The sequence below is a fragment of the Candoia aspera genome, chromosome 2, assembly GCF_035149785.1.
Source record: "Candoia aspera isolate rCanAsp1 chromosome 2, rCanAsp1.hap2, whole genome shotgun sequence".
NCBI classification, from domain to species: Eukaryota; Metazoa; Chordata; class Lepidosauria; order Squamata; family Boidae; genus Candoia; species Candoia aspera.
In genome coordinates, this window is record NC_086154.1 from 35,226,291 (window position 1) to 35,248,154 (window position 21,864).

Here is a 21,864-nt window from a genome sequence, read left to right on the forward strand (position 1 = left end):
GACTAAAATGTCACAATATAGATGTTAACTGGCTATGGATAAAGAGGCACATAAGGGTATAGGACTGGCATATATCCTAGAACGGAATGTGGAAGATCTAGTAATTCTAGCTAAATCACATCATTTCAGTCCCAGGGGTGTCTATGAGGTGAGGCTTAAAAAATGAAGATGGCAGGCAGAACTGTGCAACTAAAGCCCTATGCCTTTTAAATATGCATCACAAGCAGGTAAAAAGGGGCAGGACTTTGATTGTGCAGTCTACCTGCCATCTTGATTTTTTTTAACCTTCCTGCAGATGCCCCTGTTCAATCCTACAGTATAGCCCAGTGCTTTATTTTAATAATATCTCTATGTAAAATGTGTTAAGGCAATATGGTAGAATTACCTTAGCTGCAGATTTGAAAGTTTAAACTATATTCATAGTAGGTAGCCATTCAGAATTAGTACTGGTTCATTCATATACGTCATTTGTCATCTCCTAATTTATAGCCTTATTTGCAAGGATAGAGGCAGAGTGCAGAGATATGAATTGCTTCTGTGAAAAAAATTGCAAATTGTATGAGCAGATATGGGGTGATATGAAAGTTCTGGCTGCATTATTTGATTTGTGATAGCTATTTTACAGATGCAAGTTATCACTTAATGTTGTAGTCATGAACAACCATGAAGGTCATGAAGTTCCTAGGGAACCACATCCAATATTTGTAGTATCACTGAAATTAACATGTAGAAAGCATTTAATAATCTTGTTGGTTTCAATCCAACAAGATTATTATTGCTGCAAGATTACAACCCTGTTTTTCAGTGATTACCCAAAATACAATGTTCATTGTTCTAGATGATTTGTCAGCCTCTGGAATAGCTTTTCAGGAATACAGAGAATGTACCAAACAAAACAGTTAATGAAAACCAATGTCACACTCTCCACACAAATGTTTTCAACTTGTATGAAGGCATCTTTTGAGTCTAAATCATTGTTTTATTTATCACTTTTAATCACAGGTTGGGGGTACTCTGAAGACTGATTATTTAAACTAATAATGATACATTCTGAGATAATTCAGAATATATCAACATTCATTTCAAAACAATTTGATGGTAGTTTTCATTAATTCTGAGTTCTCTGTTGCCTTTCAGCTGTGGGTCCAGATTTCTCCAAAAACTTCTTGAAAAAATTTACTTTTGTTAAAGTTGGTACTGATGCGACCATTGAATGTAAGCCTAAAGCTTCTCCAAGGCCAACCTTTACTTGGAAGAAAGGAAAAGAGATCCTAAAAGAAAATGAGAGGTAATATATGAAAATAAGACTTGTGTTATTAGTTTTGTGGACCCGTTCTTGAAATTTCTCTTGAAAAAAAAAGTAAAAGGAAGAAGTATTCAACCTGTACTAATAACATACTAACTGTAAGTTTATTCAGGAATTAGTACTGTACTAAAACAGTACTAATTCCTGAATAAACTTACACTTAGTATGTTATTTCATTGTTCAGTTTTTTGAAGATCAGTATTTTAACTTTAAATAGTTTCACAAGTTACCAGAATGCAATCTCTTGGGAACTTTGCAGCTACCTATCATTTATTATTTGGCTTTCTAAAATTAATTCTTGTGTGTCCTGTTATAAAGAAATAATTGGACAGTTGTAAAATCTGCCAACTGTACTTCATAATCAACCTTTTAGATAAAACTTATTTAATGTGCATAAAGAAGTAAATACTATACTAGATGTATATATTAAAGTGTTTCTTAAACTTTTTTTATCTCAGGACCCCTTCCCACTTTTAAAAAATTATGGAGAGTTTTTGTTTGTAAGGGTTATATTTATCGATATTTACTGTATTAAAATTGATGCATTCGCTGCCACGATCACTTCTCACTATTGTTTGATGGGATTTTAATATTGTATTATTTTTCAAAATTGGCTGGCAAATAATTTTGATTTCATGGGCCCTTGAGAGGGTCTTGGGGGACCCCCAGGGGTCCTAGGACCACAATTTAAGAAACACAGAACTAAGTGAACAGAATGCCCAAAAGTACTTTCAACATGTTTTGTAACTGCATTGGAAAGGAACTTTTCTATTCATGTTTCATATAATACGTAAATTTACTCAATAAATTGTGAATCTACCTGGGATACTGCTTCAAGAATTCTGGAACTTACTGAACCATGTTATATGTCTTAATATTTTATTATTTGAAAGAATAATAGAGTAGAATGATGGATTATTACATAGTTAAGTATTGTATTTACATAATAATAAAGTAATAATAGTATAACATATATAAATCTGTCTGATCCCTGATTTAAAACATGAAAAACAAAAGATGTTCTCCAAATCTATGTAGCAGTTTTTAGGAGAACAAAGAACAGATCTTTAATATATGCGCCACTTTTATTTAGGAAGAATAGTCATGGTGGTCACAAACATCCAGGCAAAGTTGAACAACTCTTATTAATAGGTTAATGGTCTTGCTATTACATTCCACTGCACAGCCAAATGAGATAAATTTATGCATGTATTTATTTAGTCAGTCCATAGATAATTAACTGTATACTCTGACTTGAATCTAAAAAGTTTTAAAAACTTAAAGAAAAGCTTGGTGAAAGATATACATCTAATCAAAGAGAAAATATGTAGCTCAGGGTTGAACTGTGGAGTACTTGGTGCTCTCTGAGCTTGGCTGTTTGCTTGCAGATGTTTCATTACCCAACTAGGTAACACCATCAATCCTAGTGAGTGTGGGGTTTGCTCTCCATTTATATACAGTAGTTTGCCCCAACAGTGTTGGTGAGGGTGTTGTTCTCTCCTTGGTAGTTCCATAATTAGGCTGTTGTTTACTGTTTGACTGTTTGACTGAGTTGGTGGTTCCTTGATTATTTTATACTGCTTGATTGTTCATCTAGTGTTAATCCTGGTGTTAATCTTTGCTTATCTGGGCATTGATTGCTTGCAAGGAGGTGTTCTGGTCTTTTTGTTTCCTTTTTAGCTTTTTTTATTGTCTTTTTTGAATGCTTTGTAAATGTTGTTTGCCTCTATGTGCCTGTTGATGGCTGACTTGTCTGAGTGCCAAGCTTCCAGGAATTCCCTAGCATTTTGGATTTAGCTTGGCCTAGGATGCTCACAGTTTCCCAGTTGAAACTATGGTTGAGTCTGCCCACGTGTTGAGAGATTAAGGAGTTCTCATCATGTCTTCTGACTGCCAGTTGGTGCTCATGGATGAGCTCTGCTAGTCTTCTGCCTGTCTCTCCTACACAGTGGCTGCTACAGTCCTTGCACTGTATGTTGTAGATGAGTCCTTTTTTTTCTTCTTGGGCTATAGGGTCTTTTGGGTTACTTAAGATATTTTGAAGAGTTTTAGTTGGTTTGTGTGCTACGGTGATATCATGTAGTTGTAACAGTCTGTTGGCAGTTTCTGAGATGTTTCTGATGTATGGCAGTGTTATCCTTTTTATAGCTTGTGTTGGTTGTGCTGTGGTGGGTTGAGTGGTCAGGCCCTTTTTGATAAAGTTGAGTGAGTGTCCATTTTGTTGGAAGATGCTGTACAGATTATCTGTTTCCTTCTTCTGGTATTCTGGGTTCCTGCAGTGTGTTTTTGCTCATCTGAATAATGTTCTTACACAGCTCCTCTTGTGGGAGGTTGGGTTGTTGCTTTGGTAATGGAGCACTTGGTTGGTGTGGGTTGTTTTCTGGTAGACTTGTGTTTCTAATTTGCATCTTTGCAGATTTTCTAAATGCCAAGAGAATTGAGATCAAACACATGGAGGGTGTGTGTGTGTTTCCTTTTGTTTTAAATGAGACTTTTATAACTTAAACAAAACTGAGATTGATAAGGCTTGGGCAAAATGGAATATCTTTGTGAAATAGCATGGAAAATGTAACTCAGCTGTAATAGAAGTATTCACAATAACAGCTGAAAATATTCCCTTAAAGGCTCAGAAAGATTATTCCCTATCACCCCCAACCAGTGCTGTTTTCCCTTTCAAGTGGGTAATTCTTAAGCTATTACAAAAAATTCTCTTACCCGAATAAGACATTTTTAAAAGTTCCTCTCAATATTAAAAGCTCATTTAATATTCAGTTCTGAAAAAAGGATTGAAAATGTATTCTTTAATCACGGTTGTAGAAATTAATTTTGGAAAGTCATCCGTGCAAAATGAAAATAAATAAAACCAAACTGTTGTGCATCATGTTCCAATCTATGTTTACATGGTTAAGGGTAGGTTCTGGTGGTGTACAGAATTTTATTAATTCATGAAAAACAACTCAGTGATTTGCTTGGAATATTTGCAGTACAGTGTCATATTTGAACTGAGTGTCTAGACAAAGTAATAACATGAATTTTATGCTGTTGCTGGGTCTTTTTCTCGAGAAGCTGCCAAAGACAGCAAAGCAGAACCAAATGGGATATTTGATACTTTCTCAAGAGGCAGAGCTTATCTTGCAGATATAGATATAGATAAAGATAAAGATATAGATGTAAATATTGCTCTAGGTTTTGGATTCTTCTCATGAAGTAGAATTACTGTACGCTGTACCCTTAAAGAATAACCACCCCAAAGGTGTCTCTTACTGCTGCTTGAAAGCTATACATTTGCATTAAGAATTTTGCCCTGGGGTACAGTTACACCACTGCAGTTATTAAAAATACTTCATCACCATAATAATGGAAATCCTCTCTTGGAGACGTAAGTGCCATCAACACTTCAGAAAGTAAATTATTTAATACTGCAAAATGGATTTAGATATATTGTATCTCAGAAATTCAGATCTAGAAATAAAGAGTGTTCATTCATAAGCACTTGTTTAGAACTTAGGCTCATGTGCTGGTTTTCAAGAGTGTCAGTGTCTAGCCCTTACTTTCACGAGTAAATGTGACTTATAAAACCAGAGAAAGGCACTGTTGTTTAGACAGCCTGCAGATTGATGCTTCGTTTGCACCTTCACAGACTTCAGAACACCTTTTTGCTTTCTAATACTGTGCAGTCCTAGAAAAAATAGTAGGTAGTGCCTAAATTGGAATTAAGATTTATATAATATTTTCTACTTGAGCCACATTATCCTAATTCCTAAGACATGAATTTTGTTTTACTTTCATTGTGGGAAATTATCTTTTGTATTATCATTTGTCTTACAGTGTGTACTCTTGTAAAAACAGTAAATAGTAGCAGGTGGAGAGCTTAGTGTTTTCTATAGATATATTGAATATTGCATAATATATGAATCAAAAATCAATCCACTGATCGATTTTTCTAGAGTTTGTTCCATGTTGACTTTATAATTAAACCTGTTTGTGGTCACCTAGATTTCACTGGAGCATTTGAGAAATTGTTCTTTATATAATTTGAAAAGTATGGAAATTGTCTATGTGTATCCCCTCAGTTGAACCCTCAATCACGTCATAAAAACAGTTGGACACCCTCTCTCTATTTTTATTTTTTTACAATATTTTGTCATTATAGGAAGAGATCAACTGAATACTTCTCTAGGATAAATAATCTCCAACTTGATTATTATGATTGCTTTTCCAAGGACATACCATGCTAGCAGGTAGTCTTACTAGCTCCCTGCAAATTTTACAGTATCTGAAGAATGTTATTATATCCAGAGTAATCACCACATATAGTGGTGAACCCTGCTTACTAAACCTAGAACCCAACATGCAGATATACATGCAACACATTCACACCTACGTCTGCTGTCATTTGAACAACATTACTCCTGACCTTCAGGAAGTTTATGAAAACTTCTAAGTCAGTTTTCAATTATGTTACTGCATAGCAAGCATAGAAGTAGGTTTGGGGAAATCGCTATTTTTGAGTTCTTTTTTTCACTACCAGAGTTGTTTTGATGGGGCAGTCTACAGATGTTGTTAATGTATTATAATGCCTGCATGGGTTCTTTCCAGCAGAGATGCATAAAGGATTGGGGTTTTACAAATTTGATCTACTAAACATTTTCATTATTGTTCGCTATTGTCTTTCAACTTCCCAAATACTCAGTGCAGCTACTTGCTAAAATGTTTTAAAATATGAACATAAATTAATGATCATACTAATTTATTTATATATTTATCACATATTTTATACACCCCCAATCAAATCTGGGTGGTTAACAGTAAAGCTGTTTTTTTTTTTCCTGCCATTCATTCATGTCCAATTCTCAGCAACCGTTTGGACTAATCCTTGCAGTTTTCTTGGCAAGATTTCAGAAGTGGTTTGCCATTGCCTCCTTCCTAGGGCTGAGAGAGAGGCACTGGCCAAGGGTCACCCAGCTGGCTTTGTGCTTAAGGCAGGACTAGAACTCATGGTCTCCCAGTTTCTAGCCTAGAGCTGTAACCACTACACTAAGTAGAGCTTGTCCGGAACCTATTGTTACCTTCTATAAAACCTCATACACTCTGACCAATATAAATTACCTAAAAAATGGTTGTCCAGTTATTATCAGCTCAGATCAAATGTTGCTTTAAAATGGAGTATTATAAAAATAATATAATGATATATTATAGAAATAATATTACAAAAATAATATTGAAAAACCCTGTTCCTATAACCAATTCTGTTTCAGGCAAAATATCCTTGTACAAATGCAGGTGGGTGAAAAATTTGGTCTCTATTTTCAGAATATCTCATGTCACTTGATGTCAGGCTTGCTTTGCACACCTGCCATGAAGTTTCTGCTACACGCATCGGCTGCTATGCCAGGGTGAAAGGAAACCTGTGTCAGCTTTTGCAGCTTTGCAGACAGAGAGAATTGTTAACCGCATTCCTTCACAAGCACTGTAGCCAAAGATGGGCTGATAAGACACCTGGACTCTAATTAACTCTAAGGAATGGGGAGGGGGAAGATTAGGAGTAAGAAAGATCTGGTTTGTGAGATAGGGAGGAGAGACTATGTCAGAGGGAATGATTTAATTTGAATGCATTGGTGCCACAACATTATTCAGAGCTTTGCAACTGTCCTATGTAATCAGATTTTAATAAATGAATTGTTTTAGCTTCCTAATGGACTGTCTGGAGAATTTCTAAAGTTAAAATCCTCGTACTGGGGCCATCACAGAAAGCTCTGAATCACCAGTCCAATGGCAACCTGCCCTGAGGATGCTGTTCTATGCGAGGGAGCGGTACTGTCATGAGCACTGATGGTGAGCAGGAGGGGGCCCCTATCCAGGGGGGGGAAACGCATGCGTAGTACTGAGGAGTTAAGCAGCCATTCAAAGAGACACAGAACAGACCCGCCTTGACTTTTGGGGTGTATCTGTCTGGGTTTTCCCACGCTTCTTCAGTTTGTTAGGATTTTCTGTTTTATGTAGCAGTAATAAACACTAGAGACCTATTCCTCATCTCAGCGTGGTTCCTGACTGTTAGGACATCAATCCTAACAAACTCATACTCCCATTGAAAGAGGGAGGAACAAAAAATAAATAAATAAAGGAGAGACATTTGGAGAAATGTCTTCGGAAAATCAGGAAATTCGGCAAGCCATCCAACAATTGGCAGCAGCCCTGCAGCAACACCAACAACAAGTAGATCTTCAGATCAACACATTACAAGCAGCCATGCTACAGCAGTTACAACAACCAGCTCCAGTTAACCCACAACCGGTGCCAGCAGCAGCAGCAGCTCTGCCAGTAGTCTTGAGATCCCAGGGCAGTTTACCAGAGAAGTTTGGAGGAGAAGCAGGACAGTTGAGAACCTTTCTCACACAGTGCACAATGTTTTTCGACAGCAGACCGGCAGAGTTTCCAACACACCGAACCAGAGTCACCTTTATTTTAAGTCTGCTAAAGGGCCCAGCAGCCAAATGGGCTATTCCCATGGTGGAGAACAATGACCCAATTCTCAACGACTACCAGAATTTTCTGACAGGGTTCCAAGCACACTTTGACGACCCGATCAGAGAGGTCACTGCCAGCCAGGAAATTCGGAAACTCAAGCAAGGCAACAAGAGGGTGGGAATTTACATTGCTGATTTCAAGCTGTTAGCAGGAGATCTGGACTTGAAAGTGCCTTGAAAGACCAATTCAAATGGGCTGGATGAAGAAATTAAAAATGAATTAGCGCGCCAGGGAACACCAGCTACCCTAGAAGCCTTATATCAGTTGTCTGTGGTCATAGACGCCAGGCTAGAAGAGCTCAGACAGATGCAGCCGGGGAGAGGCAGGGACTTCAGGACACTTCCAGGATTTCCAGCTCTCTCCACAGCACTTCCTTACTCAGGACCAGAGGAGCCGATGCAGATAGGGGCGAGCAGGAGGCTTATTTCCGAGGCTGAGAGGCAGAGAAGGAGAGAGAGAGCCCTCTGTTTCTACTGTGGAGTCCCGGGGCATATGGTGAGAGCTTGCCCAGTGAGAAGCCAAGCAAATTCCATAAGAGCCCCAGGGCAAGCAGCAGAACCAAGAGCCACCTCCACCTCGACTTTCAACGAGGGAAACTCTGTCGGTCTCCCTCCACAGAGCTCAGCAGGGAGACCATCAATCAATTAAGAAGGGCTCATTCCGAGGATTCCAGGCAATCCTTTTACTACTTACCAGTAATAATGCACATAAACCCAGAGCACCAGGTCAAGCTAGAGGCCCTCGTGGATTCCAGAGCTTCCACCAATTTTATTGATGTACAGACTGTACAAGACCTGAACATCCCAACCATGGAATTGCCACATCCCATAGAAGTTGAGACCATTGACGGCCAGCTCCTCAAGGCAGGACCGATTTGAAGTTTCACAGAACCTTTGCAACTAACAACAGGAGACCACACTGAGTGGATCCAACTTTATGTCACTGCATCACTGAATGTGCCTATAGTCCTGGGCACACCTTGGCTGAAGATCCACAACCCACTGTTGAACTGGACTACGGGAGCAGTCTCCTTCCCAGCTAAGGAATGCCAGCACAAGATTCAAGCCGCTCTTCTCTCTCCAGCAACCAATGCAGTCACGGAAGCAGGGGGTGTCCAGTTGCCAGCCAAGTATGCAGATTTTGCAGACGTTTTCAGTGAACAAGAGGCCACAGCACTACCCCCCCCCCAATAGGGACTGTGATTGCACCATTGAGTTGATACTAGGAGCCAAGATTCCAGCAAGGAAACAATATCCCATGTCCCCCAAGGAACTAGCCACCTTAAAAGATTACTTGGATTCTAATCTCCAACAGGGTTTCATCTGACCATCTACTTCCTCAGCGTCTGCTCCTACCTTCTTCGTACCAAAGAAGCCTGACCCGTTGGCACCGGCAACCCAGGAGGCACCCATGAGAGTGGTCCATGATTTCAGCTCCCTCAATAAAGTCACGGTCAAGGAAAATTACCCACTCCCCCTAATATCTGATCTGCTGGATTGCTTATAGAAAGCACACATTTTTACTAGGTTGGACCTCAGGAATGCGTACAGTCTGATCCGGATGAAAGAGTGGCAGGAATATCTGACTGCCTTCAATACCAGGTTTGGTAAATTTGAGTACCTTGTTTTGCCCTTTGGCTTGTCTAATGCAGGAGCCATATTTTCCCGATTTATGAATCAAATTTTCTCTGATTTACTAGATAAGTATCTGGTCATTTATCTAGATGACATATTAATATTCTCTGAGGATGCTACAACTCATGTAACCCATGTATGTAATGTCTTACAAAGACTGAGAGAGAACAAGCTGTTTGCCAAGCTAGAGAAGTGTCCCTTCGATTTAACTGAATTACATTTCCTGGGCTATAGAATATCAACAGAAGGCATATCCATGGATCCTTCTAAGGTAAAGGCAATTCTCTCATGGCAACCCCCCCGAAATGTGAAAGATGTACAAAAATTTCTAGGATTCTACAATTTTTACAGAAGATTCATAAGTTTAGTGACAGGGCTAAACCCCTTGCACAGCTTTTGAAGAAAGGATTAAAATTCATTTGGGGGGAGAGGGAGCAAGCAGCCTTCCAAGAATTTAAGCAACTCTTTGCATCCCAGCCGCTTTTAAAGCATCCTGAGCCCACAAAGCAATTCATAATGCATTCAGATGCTTCAGATTGTTTCTGAGATGAAGGGTGCTGCAGGAGAGAGCAACACCACTGTGATGGGTTTACTAACAGATTTTACAGGGAGCAAGCTGGCATCCAACATGAGAGGCTTCCCCATTGAAGCCTATGACATACAAGGCAAAGAGTCACTACTGGAGAGACCTGAGCCCAGAGAGGATTTCAATCATCCCATGACAGGGCTGCGGAGGTTGGGAGCCTGACCCAAACCCAATTCTCAGAAGTGGAGTTTTGTCCGAACCCCTTGAGACGGGATCCAAAAGACATGGTCACATAAGATCAGGCGCAGTATGGCTCCGAAGGCAAGACCACTGGTAGCCATGGAGAGTGGGCCTCGATCCAAATCTGGTAAGTGAATCAGAAGGGTGGAATGCGAGGTGTCGGCGATCGGGAATCACATGACCAATTTGCAAGGTACAATCGAGATGAGCCGACAATTGTGGCAAATAGCCATAGTGACTACTGGCTAGAACATCTCAAGAAGCCTGTGGGAAGAATATTTCTCTGATCGACAAAGCACCACCTCTTTTGGGCCCCAGCCTGCCAATTATTTACCAGAGCTGAGACTGCAAGCTGGTGGTGAAGGCTTAGGAATACGGGATTTGAAAGTGAAGTTTGGAGGCAACCCAAAGCAGCTGGCTTTGTTCATGAACCAGGTTCGTGGATTCATGAATGAATGGGGGAGAGATTTGCTGGATGATGAGGCTAATATCCAGTAGGTGACAGCCCACTTAGAAGAGGAAGCAGCCGATTGGCTTTGGACCTGTTCGAAGCAGAGGCTCTGGAACTGGATAACTTTGATCAGTTTATGTTTGTGCTACAAAATCAATTTGAATATCTCCTAATCACAATGCGGGCCAGAACCAGTCTGCAAATTCTTTGACAAAGGAACCAGTTGGTATCAGAATATGCCTCCAAATTTAAGAGCCTAGTGGGAAAAATGACTGATTGGCCAGAGTCACTGAAAATTGAATATTTTAGAGCTAGCTTGAAACCTGAAACCTTGGAATGCTCCTTGGTGCATGACAAGGCAAACACACTACGAGGTTGGATTTGTCTGGCTGGAGAAGTGGAGGAAACATGAGCTCAAATAAGGCTACAACAGCGCATTCATGCAGCAGAGAAGCACCCCCCCCCCCACTGCTATAGTGAGTGTAGAGCAGAAAGAGAGACACAGAGCTTGGGAAAGAGAAAAGGAGGGTTGTACCCAGAGCAGAGCTTGTTTTAAATGTGGCAGAGAAGGGCATCGCATTGCTGAGTGCCCCTTGGCCAACACAGTTCCATGAAGAAAACCCCCCAGCTACAAGCCCGAGACACCAGCTTAAAAAGTCTCTGATGCCAGTTTTCTCAGCTCTGAGAGAAGGCAAGGGGGGCACTGAGCTCATGCCAGCAGGATTATCTGAAGCTGAAGAAAACTTGGCAGATAAAAGGTTCCAGGTGCCAGGAAACTGGAATTGCCTGTGCTGAATGGTGCCCAAGGGCAGGCAGTGGCAACCCAATGCAACAGGCGCCCAGATCCAATGGTGAGTGAACCAGGCCCAATTATGCTAGTGGGGACTAAAATCAACCCCCCGTAACTTTTACCCAGCTTGATGTGTTGGACATGCAAGGGGGTCCTGTACAATTTTATACTGAAATGGTGGAGATGAGAGTTGGGAGTCACAAAGGGACTTTGAGATTCCTAGTGGCCCCTATAGCACATCAATCTATAATACTTGGGTTAGCATGGCTGAAACAAAGGAATCCCAAGGTGGACTGGGCCACGGGGCAGTTGCAGTTCGTGGATGGGGTATACGGGGGTTGGAAGGAGCCTGAGCCTCCCCCGGATTTAGAAGCAATGGCTGACGTGGCAGAACTCCTGAAGCCTAACCTAGCCCCAGAGGAAACTCAGATTCCACTGCTCTATAAGGACCTAGAGGAGGTGTTTGGGGAAGTGAATCCGATCAGCTTCCTCCTCATCGAAAATCTGACTATGCTATTGAGTTGGAACGAGGGGCCCACTGTCTAAATCCAAACTATATTCTATGACTCCTAAAGAGATGGCAGCCTTATGGGAGTTCATTGACAAAAATTTGAAGAGAGGTTCCATCCAACCCACCACTTCTCCCATGGCTGTTCTGGTCTTGTTTCACACCAAGAAAGATGGATCTCTACATTTATGTACTGACTATAGTGGTCTCAATGCCATTTGCACCTCCAATAAATACCCTCTCCCTCTAATGAAGGACATTTTAGCCCACTTATCAAAAGAGAAATTTTTTTACAGAGCTGGATTTACGGGAAGCCTATTTTTGTGTATGCATAAGAGAGGGAGACCAATGGAAAACTGCTTTTAATTGCCTCTTGGGGGCTTTTGAGTACCTTGTGATGCCATTCGGATTGAGGGGGGGGGGCTGGAGTCTTCATGCACTTAATTAATGAGGTTCTGCTTGATTTTCTGTATAAAGACATGCTTGTGTACCTTGATATCTTAATCTATAGTGAAAACATGGCGGACCATATAAAATTAAAAACCCTTAAGAGACTGCTAAAGGCTCAGCTGTATGCTAAACTTTCTAAATGTGAATTCCATAAACAGCAGTTAGACTACTTGGGGTACAGAGTTCCAACAAAGGCATAGAAATGGACCCAGCCAAAGTACGGGATGTTTTGGCTTGGGAAGCACCCAAAACAAGAAGGAAGTTACAAAGTTTCCTCAGGTTTGCAAATTTTTATCAACAGTTTATTCCAAACTTCGGCCAAGTTGCTCTGCCCCTGTCCAATTTATTGAAGACAAAAGGAAAGGGGAATGAAAAAAAGGCTAAGAAGCCCAGGGCAGTGCTTAACTGGACAGCTAACTGCCAGCAAGCTTTCGACCAACTCAAAGCCCTTTTCATTGCAGAGCCAATTTTAAAACACCCTGACGCTTCCATGCCTCTTGTTATCCAAACCGATTCTTCTGACATGGCAATTGGTTGTGTTTTATTACAAAAAGACAATCATGAGGCATTATGCCCCTGCACATACATTTCATGCAAGTTCATTGAGGCACTGGCATGTCTGGGAGAAGGAAGCTATTGCTTTCTGCTACACGCTCTTAACTTGGTGCCACCTATTAGAAGGAGCCCCTCATTCATTTGAGGTTTGGACAGATCATAAAAATCTCCAAGTGCTCCAATCTCCCAGAAAATTGAATCCCAAATAGGTCCTCTGAGCACAATTTTTTTGCTGCTTTAATTTTACTCTAAAGTACCTTCCAGGGGGAAAAAATTTCTGGCAGATGCCTTATCCTGCCAACCCAAGCACAATGGTGAAAGGGAAGAGATTGTGGAGTCCATCATTCCTTCCCCACTGGGATTGAGGCTGCTGTAACTAGAAGTGCCAAACCGGACTCCACACCTCCTCCAGCAACTGACAACAATCAGTGGGAGCTGATTGTTGCCCAGCAACAAGATACATGGCCAGCATTCTCACAGAGCACAATGGAATTTGGTGGTGTGGAGCCCAAATTTATGTCCCTGACACTTTACACAAGAAAATCCTGGAGCGCTGTCATGATTCCAAACCTGCTGGTCACTTTGGATTCATAAGGACTCTACATTTAATCTGCAGGCAATTTTGATGGCCTTCCCTCAGGAAAGACATGCAAGATTATGTCTCTACCTGTCCTATTTGTACTACCTCCAAATGTAAAGTTGGTAAAACCACCAGATTATTGCAAAATGTCACCAATCCCACCCGGTCTTGGGACCAAATTGCCATGAATTTCATTGTGGAACTACCCAAAAGTAATAAGAAAACTTGCCTCTGTGTTGTGCCTGATTTATTTTCCAAACAAGCTCATTTCATTCCCTGTTCAGGGTTACCCATTGCTCCCCAGCTGGCTAAACTATTCATACAACACATCTATCACCTACACGGTGTACCCTCACATGTCATTTCCGATTGTGAGTCCCACTTTACCTCTAAACTTTGGAAACCTTTTCTTAAGCTCATAGGGGCGGAACAAGTGCTAAGTTCCCCTTCCATCCTCAAAATATGGCTTCCTATATAAGAAAAATAAAATTCTACTTATTTGTAAGTTTTAATCCTTCAAAGTAGACATAAAAGTAGTTAATATCAGCACTCATATAGAAACATCTTTGAGCATTATTTTCTACATTTTTAAAGAAGATTCGTTTAAATGCAATTTATCAGAGGCTTTAATGATGACTGTCTGCTACTTAAATTACCTAATAGAAGAAATTGCCTTTTAGTGACATGGTACTTAAAATCACCATACACAATTTGAGTTTCATAAGAAGAGTGCCATCTTGTTTTATTCTGCCTCTAAAACTTGAGAAAAACAGTGTAGCACTGTAATGTTTTCTATTGTATAATTGTATTCAAGATCTGGGCTTGTTGGAAGAAGTTTGAGCATTGTAACATTAATCCATGAAAAGACACTAGAGCAGCCTTTCTCAACCTTTTGAACCTGGAGGAACCCTTGAAATATTTTTCAGGCCTCAGGGAACCCCTGCACATTCAGGCTCAAATATAGGCCAGAAGATACAAAATTATTATATTCATTTCATGTGTAGGCCTGAATTGCAGGCATTAACAGTGTTCTTAAACTAAAAATAATGAAGCTTACCTGTTTAATGTGAAGTTGCCCAAATTCGAAATATTTTTTTTTTAAATAAATTGTGATCTCCCAGGGACCTCTCACGGAACCCTGGTTGAGAAACCCTGCACTAGAACAATAATTTATAAAAACAGCTTCCACAGACCCAGTTTGTTTTGTTTTCATTTGTATACTGAACAAATTCAGCAGATCTGTTCTTTCTGTTTTTAGCATCAATTTATTTTCTTTTGGAATTTCTTTTGGGATTGACTTGTTTTAACTTTATTATCAGTAACGTGTAAGAACAGTAACTTTGTGGTTAGCATTTCTTCCTAGATAATCTGCACCTATTTCCATACTTAGATTTGACTTCAATAATCTTGTAAATACCTGAAAATCATTAATAGACATACATTTTTTTTTCCTCTTGGCCTTCTCAAAAAGATGTCATCTAGTTCATGCTTGCCTTGAAAATATGAAATTAAACTACAAGGAAAAATTTAAATGGAGATCAAATGTTGCTTTCTAGTGTACACATATTAATAAAAGCTGCTATGAAACATTTCTTAATACAAAAGAACAATTGTGAAAACAATGTCCTTTTTGGTAGAACAAATCATTCCTTTTATTTTATGGTAGTTATTAGCATTATAACCTGCCAAAAATCTAGCTCATGTCTATATCAAACCTGGCTATAGGGTCCCTGGTGAGAACACAGGATATATGTTACCAGTGGCAATTTACTTCTTTGAATGAAGTACATTTAACATTCTGTATCAGATTAATATTAAGAATTTGGTATGAACTGGGGAGATGAAAAAATCTAATTGCCCATTTTTCATAGGCAATAGGCTAAATGCAGCTCAGTGTGATTGTCAATTATAAAGACCTCCTGAAGTTTCATTTCATTATAACCCTGTCCTTCTCCTGTGACCAAAGTACATTCCCAAAGCCACCTTCCTCCCAATCATACAAGAATCCATTCACCTTTGAGTTTTATAAGCAATTTATCTCTTACAAAATTGAATTGTTCTTCCAAGCGATCGCCACTCACAGTTGCTAATTATACTAGGAGTTTGGCCATTTCAATTGTCATTCAAAACTGGTCTATGTGATAATGGATTTCTCTGTCATATTTCCATATGTATAAAAATGAATGCTTTTTGAAATGGGGAGCGCAGTTCTTTTTATTTATTTTTGGTGCTGTTTAGAATTTCTGTGAAACTCTTCATAATTGGATGCTTTTTTTGTAGAGTTGTGCACCAAGCTCAGCAGAGTTGTTTGCTTCAATCCAGGATACCCAGGGTGAAACAAAAAGTTGTATTTGTAGATCTCTTCTATTATCCTTTCCACATGAAGGATGATATGATGTCAGTTCCAATGAAATGTCAGTGTATGCCCATATATCTGGGAGTAAGCTACCTTAAATTTAATGGAATGAACTTCTGAAATTTGTTTTATTATCCTCATCTAACACCTCATCAGCACTGTTGGAACTGTTAGCCACACCGCCTTGCACGTAATGCATGCAAACATTCAGAATCTTATTGTCTTGAACAAGGAAGCTTATACTAGGAGAAATTGCTACATAGAAATAAGTAGGGTTTTATTCACAAGTTTTTTATTTTTTTACATTTTGGAGTTGCTATGAATAGTGTAGGATAATCAGTTTTAAAAACTGTACATTTGAAGGATTTGTTCTTTATTCTGCTTTTTTTTTGTAGACCACACTTTCTGGCATTAAAGCTATCAAATTAAAATAAATTCTTCCCATCTTTGTTGTTGCAGCAGCATGCAACGTTCATTTCTTGTTGTCTTAAAAATGCCCTTGGCTAAATCACCCCTATGCACTATAAGGCACTATATTCCTTGAAGAATATCCTGAAGCTGATGTGTTAATGCTGAAAGACATATATATATATATATATATATATTTCCTTTCTATATACAATTCAAAAAAAAATTAATCTTCAAGGATATGAATGGATTATAGGCAACTCTCTAAGAAATTGCCTATCTTGTTTGAACCTATTTAGACATTATGTTGGATAGGAAAATACCCCTCCCCTTTAAAGTTTTTCAGAGACCTATTTTTAATACAGTAAAATCAGATAGGATCATTTTCTGAATTGTTCCCAAGCTATGCAAAATATTCTCTTGGGGGTTACTCTTATCATCATCTCAATAGATGAAGTGTTCAGAATCATTTGTTTAACCAGTTTAGTAGCAGTAAACTAGTTTCTTGACAGATCCACATATTTACTTATAACAGTAACTTTAAACTAATTCTTGGCAACTCTATATATCTACTTGGAAATCCAATGGTGATTATGTCAAAAAGATCTGTATACACCCCTCCATTATTTCCAATACTGGACTGTAACCATACACACCATGGATTATTCATGTGATGGGTAAAAACAGCCTCAACTCATATGATTCTCATCAACCTCTTTATACCAGTGAAACTTCTCATTCATTATTTGGAAGAAGTTCATATATTTCTAATTAGATGTACATTTTGTTATCTGTAAGTATCTCCATCTATAAGATATAGTATGCTATCCCCAAATATATTCCTTTTAATTGAATGAAATGTTTAGATTTATTTCTTCTTAAATATTGGTAATTCCTTTACAATCATTTATATAGCTTATGAATGGGGTGTGGTGGCTCAGCGGTTAAGACACCAGTCTTGTTGACCAGAAGGTTGTAAGTTTGGCAGTTCGAGACCTGAGCACCGCATGACAGAGTGACCTCCTGCACTCGCCCCAGCTCTTACCAACCTAGCAATGTGAAAGCATGCAAATGTGAATAGATAAATAGGTACCACTTCAGCAGGAAGGCTCCGCAAAGGATCGTTACCTTGTCGTGGTGCTGGAGCTTGAGCACCTCAATGATGCCATGAGCTAAACCGTGAAGGGCCACCCAAGACGGGAAGGTCATGACAGAGAGGTCAGACTAAATGCGATCCCAGGGGAAGGTAATGGCAACCCACCCCACTATTCTTGCCGTGAAAACTAAATGGATCAGTACAACCAGAGATATGTCGGTATACCATCGGAAGATGAGACCCCCAGGTCGGAAGATGGTCAAAATGCTACTGGGGAGGAACAGAGGATGAGCTCAACTAGCCCCAGTCGTGATGACGCAGCTAGCTCAAAGCCGAAAGGACGGTTAGCGGCCGACGGTGCTGGTGGTGAACGGCGAATCCGATGTTCTAAGGATCAACACACCATTGGAACCTGGAATGTAAGATCTATGAGCCAGGGCAAATTGGATGTAGTTATTGGTGAGATGTCAAGATTAAAGATAGACATTCTGGGCGTCAGTGAACTGAAATGGACTGGAATGGGCCACTTCACATCAAATGACCACCAGATCTACTACTGTGGACAAGAGGACCACAGAAGAAATGGAGTAGCCTTCATAATTAATAGTAAAGTGGCTAAAGCAGTGCTTGGATACAACCCAAAAAACGACAGAATGATCTCAATTCGAATTCAGGGCAAGCCATCTAACATCACAGTGATCCAAATATACGCCCCAACCACAAATGCTGAAGAAGCTGAAGTAGAGCAGTTCTATGAGGATCTGCAGCACCTACTGGACAACACGCCTAAAAGAGATGTTATTTTCATCACAGGAGACTGGAATGCTAAGGTGGGCAGTCAAATGACACCTCGAATTACAGGTAAGTATGGCCTGGGAGAACAAAACGAAGCAGGACATAGGCTGATAGAATTTTGCCAAGACAATTCACTCTGCATAACAAACACTCTCTTCCAACAACCTAAGAGACGGCTTTATACATGGACTTCACCAGATGGACAACACCGAAATCAGATTGATTACATCCTTTGCAGCCAAAGGTGGCGGACATCTGTACAGTCGGTAAAAACTAGGCCTGGAGCTGACTGTAGTTCAGACCATGAACTTCTTCTTGCACAATTTAGGATCAGACTAAAGAGATTAGGGAAGACCCACAGATCAGCTAGATATGAGCTCACGAATATTCCTCAGGAATATGCAGTGGAGGTGAAGAATAGATTTAAGGGACTGGACTTAGTAGATAGGGTCCCGGAAGAACTCTGGACAGAAGTTGGCAGCATTGTTCAGGAGGCGGCAACAAAATACATCCCAAAGAAAGAGAAAACCAAGAAGGCAAAATGGCTGTCTGCTGAGACACTAGAAGTAGCCCAAGAAAGAAGGAAAGCAAAAGGCAACAGCGATAGGGGGAGATATGCCCAATTAAATGCAAAATTCCAGAGGTTAGCCAGAAGAGATAAGGAATTATTTTTAAACAAGCAATGCGCGGAAGTGGAAGAAGACAATAGAATAGGAAGGACAAGAGACCTCTTCCAGAAAATTAGAAACATTGGAGGTAAATTCCAGGCAAAAATGGGTATGATCAAAAACAAAGATGGCAAGGACCTAACAGAAGAAGAAGAGATCAAGAAAAGGTGGCAAGAATATACACAAGACCTGTATAGGAAGGATAACAATATCGGGGATAGCTTTGACGGTGTGGTCAGTGAGCCAGAGCCAGACATCCTGAAGAGTGAGGTTGAGTGGGCCTTAAGAAGCATTGCTAATAACAAGGCAGCAGGAGAAGACGGCATCCCAGCTGAACTGTTCAAAATCTTGCAAGATGATGCTGTCAAGGTAATGCATGCTATATGCCAGCAAATTTGGAAAACACAAGTATGGCCATCAGATTGGAAAAAATCAATTTATATCCCCATACCAAAAAAGGGAAACACTAAAGAATGTTCAAACTATCGAACAGTGGCACTCATTTCACATGCCAGTAAGGTAATGCTCAAGATCCTGCAAGGTAGACTTCAGCAGTTCATGGAGCGAGAATTGCCAGATGTACAAGCTGGGTTTAGAAAAGGCAGAGGAACTAGAGACCAAATTGCCAATATCCGCTGGATAATGGAAAAAGCCAGGGAGTTTCAGAAAAACATCTATTTCTGTTTTATTGACTCTTCTAAAGCCTTTGACTGTGTGGACCATAACAAATTGTGGCAAGTTCTTAGCGGTATGGGGATACCAAGTCATCTTGTATGCCTCCTGAAGAATCTGTATAACGACCAAGTAGCAACAGTAAGAACAGATCACGGAACAACAGACTGGTTTACGATTGGGAAAGGAGTACGGCAGGGCTGTATCCTCTCACCCTACCTATTCAACTTGTATGCAGAACACATCATGCGACAAGCTGGGCTTGAGGAATCCAAGGCTGGAGTTAAAATCTCTGGAAGAAACATTAACAATCTCAGATATGCAGATGATACCACTTTGATGGCTGAAAGTGAAGAGGAACTGAGGAGCCTTATGATGAAGGTGAAAGAAGAAAGTGCAAAAGCTGGCTTGCAGCTAAACCTCAAAAAACCCAAGATTATGGCAACCAGCTTGATTGATAACTGGCAAATAGAGGGAGAAAATGTAGAAGCAGTGAAAGACTTTGTATTCCTAGGTGCAAAGATTACTGCAGATGCTGACTGCAGTCAGGAAATCAGAAGACGCTTAATCCTTGGGAGAAGAGCAATGACAAATCTCGATAAAATAGTTAAGAGCAGAGACATCACACTGACAACAAAGGCCCGCATAGTTAAAGCAATGGTGTTCCCTGTAGTAACATATGGCTGCGAGAGCTGGACCATAAGGAAGGCTGAGCGAAGGAAGATCGATGCTTTTGAACTGTGGTGTTGGAGGAAAATTCTGAGAGTGCCTTGGACTGCAAGAAGATCAAACCAGTCCATCCTCCAGGAAATAAAGCCAGACTGCTCACTTGAGGGAATGATATTAAAGGCAAAACTGAAATACTTTGGCCACATAATGAGAAGACAGGACAGCCTGGAGAAGATGCTGATGCTAGGGAGAGTGGAAGGCAAAAGGAAGAGGGGCCGACCAAGGGCAAGATGGATGGATGATATTCTAGAGGTGACGGACTCGTCCCTGGGGGAGCTGGGGATGTTGACGACCGACAGGAAGCTCTGGCGTGGGCTGGTCCATGAAGTCACGAAGAGTCGGAAGCGACTAAACGAATAAACAACAACAACAGCAGGAAGGTAACAGCGTTCCGTGACTGTCATGCTGGTCACATGACCACGGAAGTGTCTTCAGACAACGTTGGCTCTTCGGCCATGAAATAGAGATGAGCACCACCCCCTAGTGTCAGGCACGACTAAATGGGAACCTTTACCTTTATATAGCATATCTCTCTTTTCTCTTCCCTTAATATTTGTCATTTAAAACTACTTGCATTTATTCAGAATATTAGTCTCATGAGGAAAACATCTCCTCAGCTCATGCAGATGAATTAGTCATTAGAGCATATTACCTGGCTGATTTCACAGCCATCTCCAGTCTGTTTGTCAGTCACTGAAAAAGCTTCTGCAAAGTGAAAATAACTGGCCATTATCTTGAAGGAGATGAGAACAAATGATCCATTAACGATTGGCATTTTTCCATATATTTATATTTATATGTATATGTATGTGTATATATATTTATAAATATATAGAGATATAAAAGGAAGAACACTTGGTATTAATAGAAAACAGCTATAAACATGTTATTTAAAGTGTCTTTCCCCAAAAGATGGTATTTCTCTTGGTAGAACTATCTTTTTATCAGCTTTATAAACAAGGACAATGCAAGTTTTATAACTGAAGTTTCATTTAAATGTTTTGAAACACAGATAACATTCCTTTAATTTCTGGGTTAAAAATATATTGCTACCAAGCAAAGAAACTTCAGCCATTATTCCCAGGAAGTACTTGAACCAGAGATGACCCAATGCAATTGAATATTGGAAGAATCAGGACAGACCCCCTCCCCCCCAAAAAAATTATACAACATTTAATTAAATGTCCAAGTAAAACTTTGGAATTCATTACCATGAGCTTTGATGCCGGCTACCAGAAAGAGCTGGACCAGCTCATGGAAGTCATGGGGGTCAATGGGTATTAGCTTTGATGGCAGTGTGACTGCCTCTGAAGGCCATCTGCTGAGAGACTGGTGGGCTTCCTTGTGCAGTTGTTTGGCCACTGTGAGAACAGACTATTGGGCTAGATGGGTCAGGGGTCTGATCCAGCAGGACACTACTTATGTTCTTATGTATGTGGGGGGGAGGACCATTCTTCTGATTAAGCATGACTCACATATGCTTAATTAACAGTCTATATGAGAGGAAATCAGTCAGGAAATCAGAAGACGCTTAATCCTTGGGAGAAGAGCAATGACACATCTCGATAAAAT

The 21,864-nt window shown here is 40.1% G+C and overlaps 1 protein-coding gene across 1 annotated transcript in view; it reads left to right on the forward strand.

Moving 5' to 3' along the window:
* Window positions 1-21,864, forward strand: part of LOC134489119 (contactin-4-like) — a 251,112-nt gene that overhangs the window by 127,295 nt on the left and 101,953 nt on the right. The window contains exon 9 of the mRNA XM_063291601.1: window positions 1,138-1,288. Coding sequence (XP_063147671.1) covers window positions 1,138-1,288 — 151 coding nt within the window. The remainder of the gene's footprint in view (window positions 1-1,137; window positions 1,289-21,864) is intronic.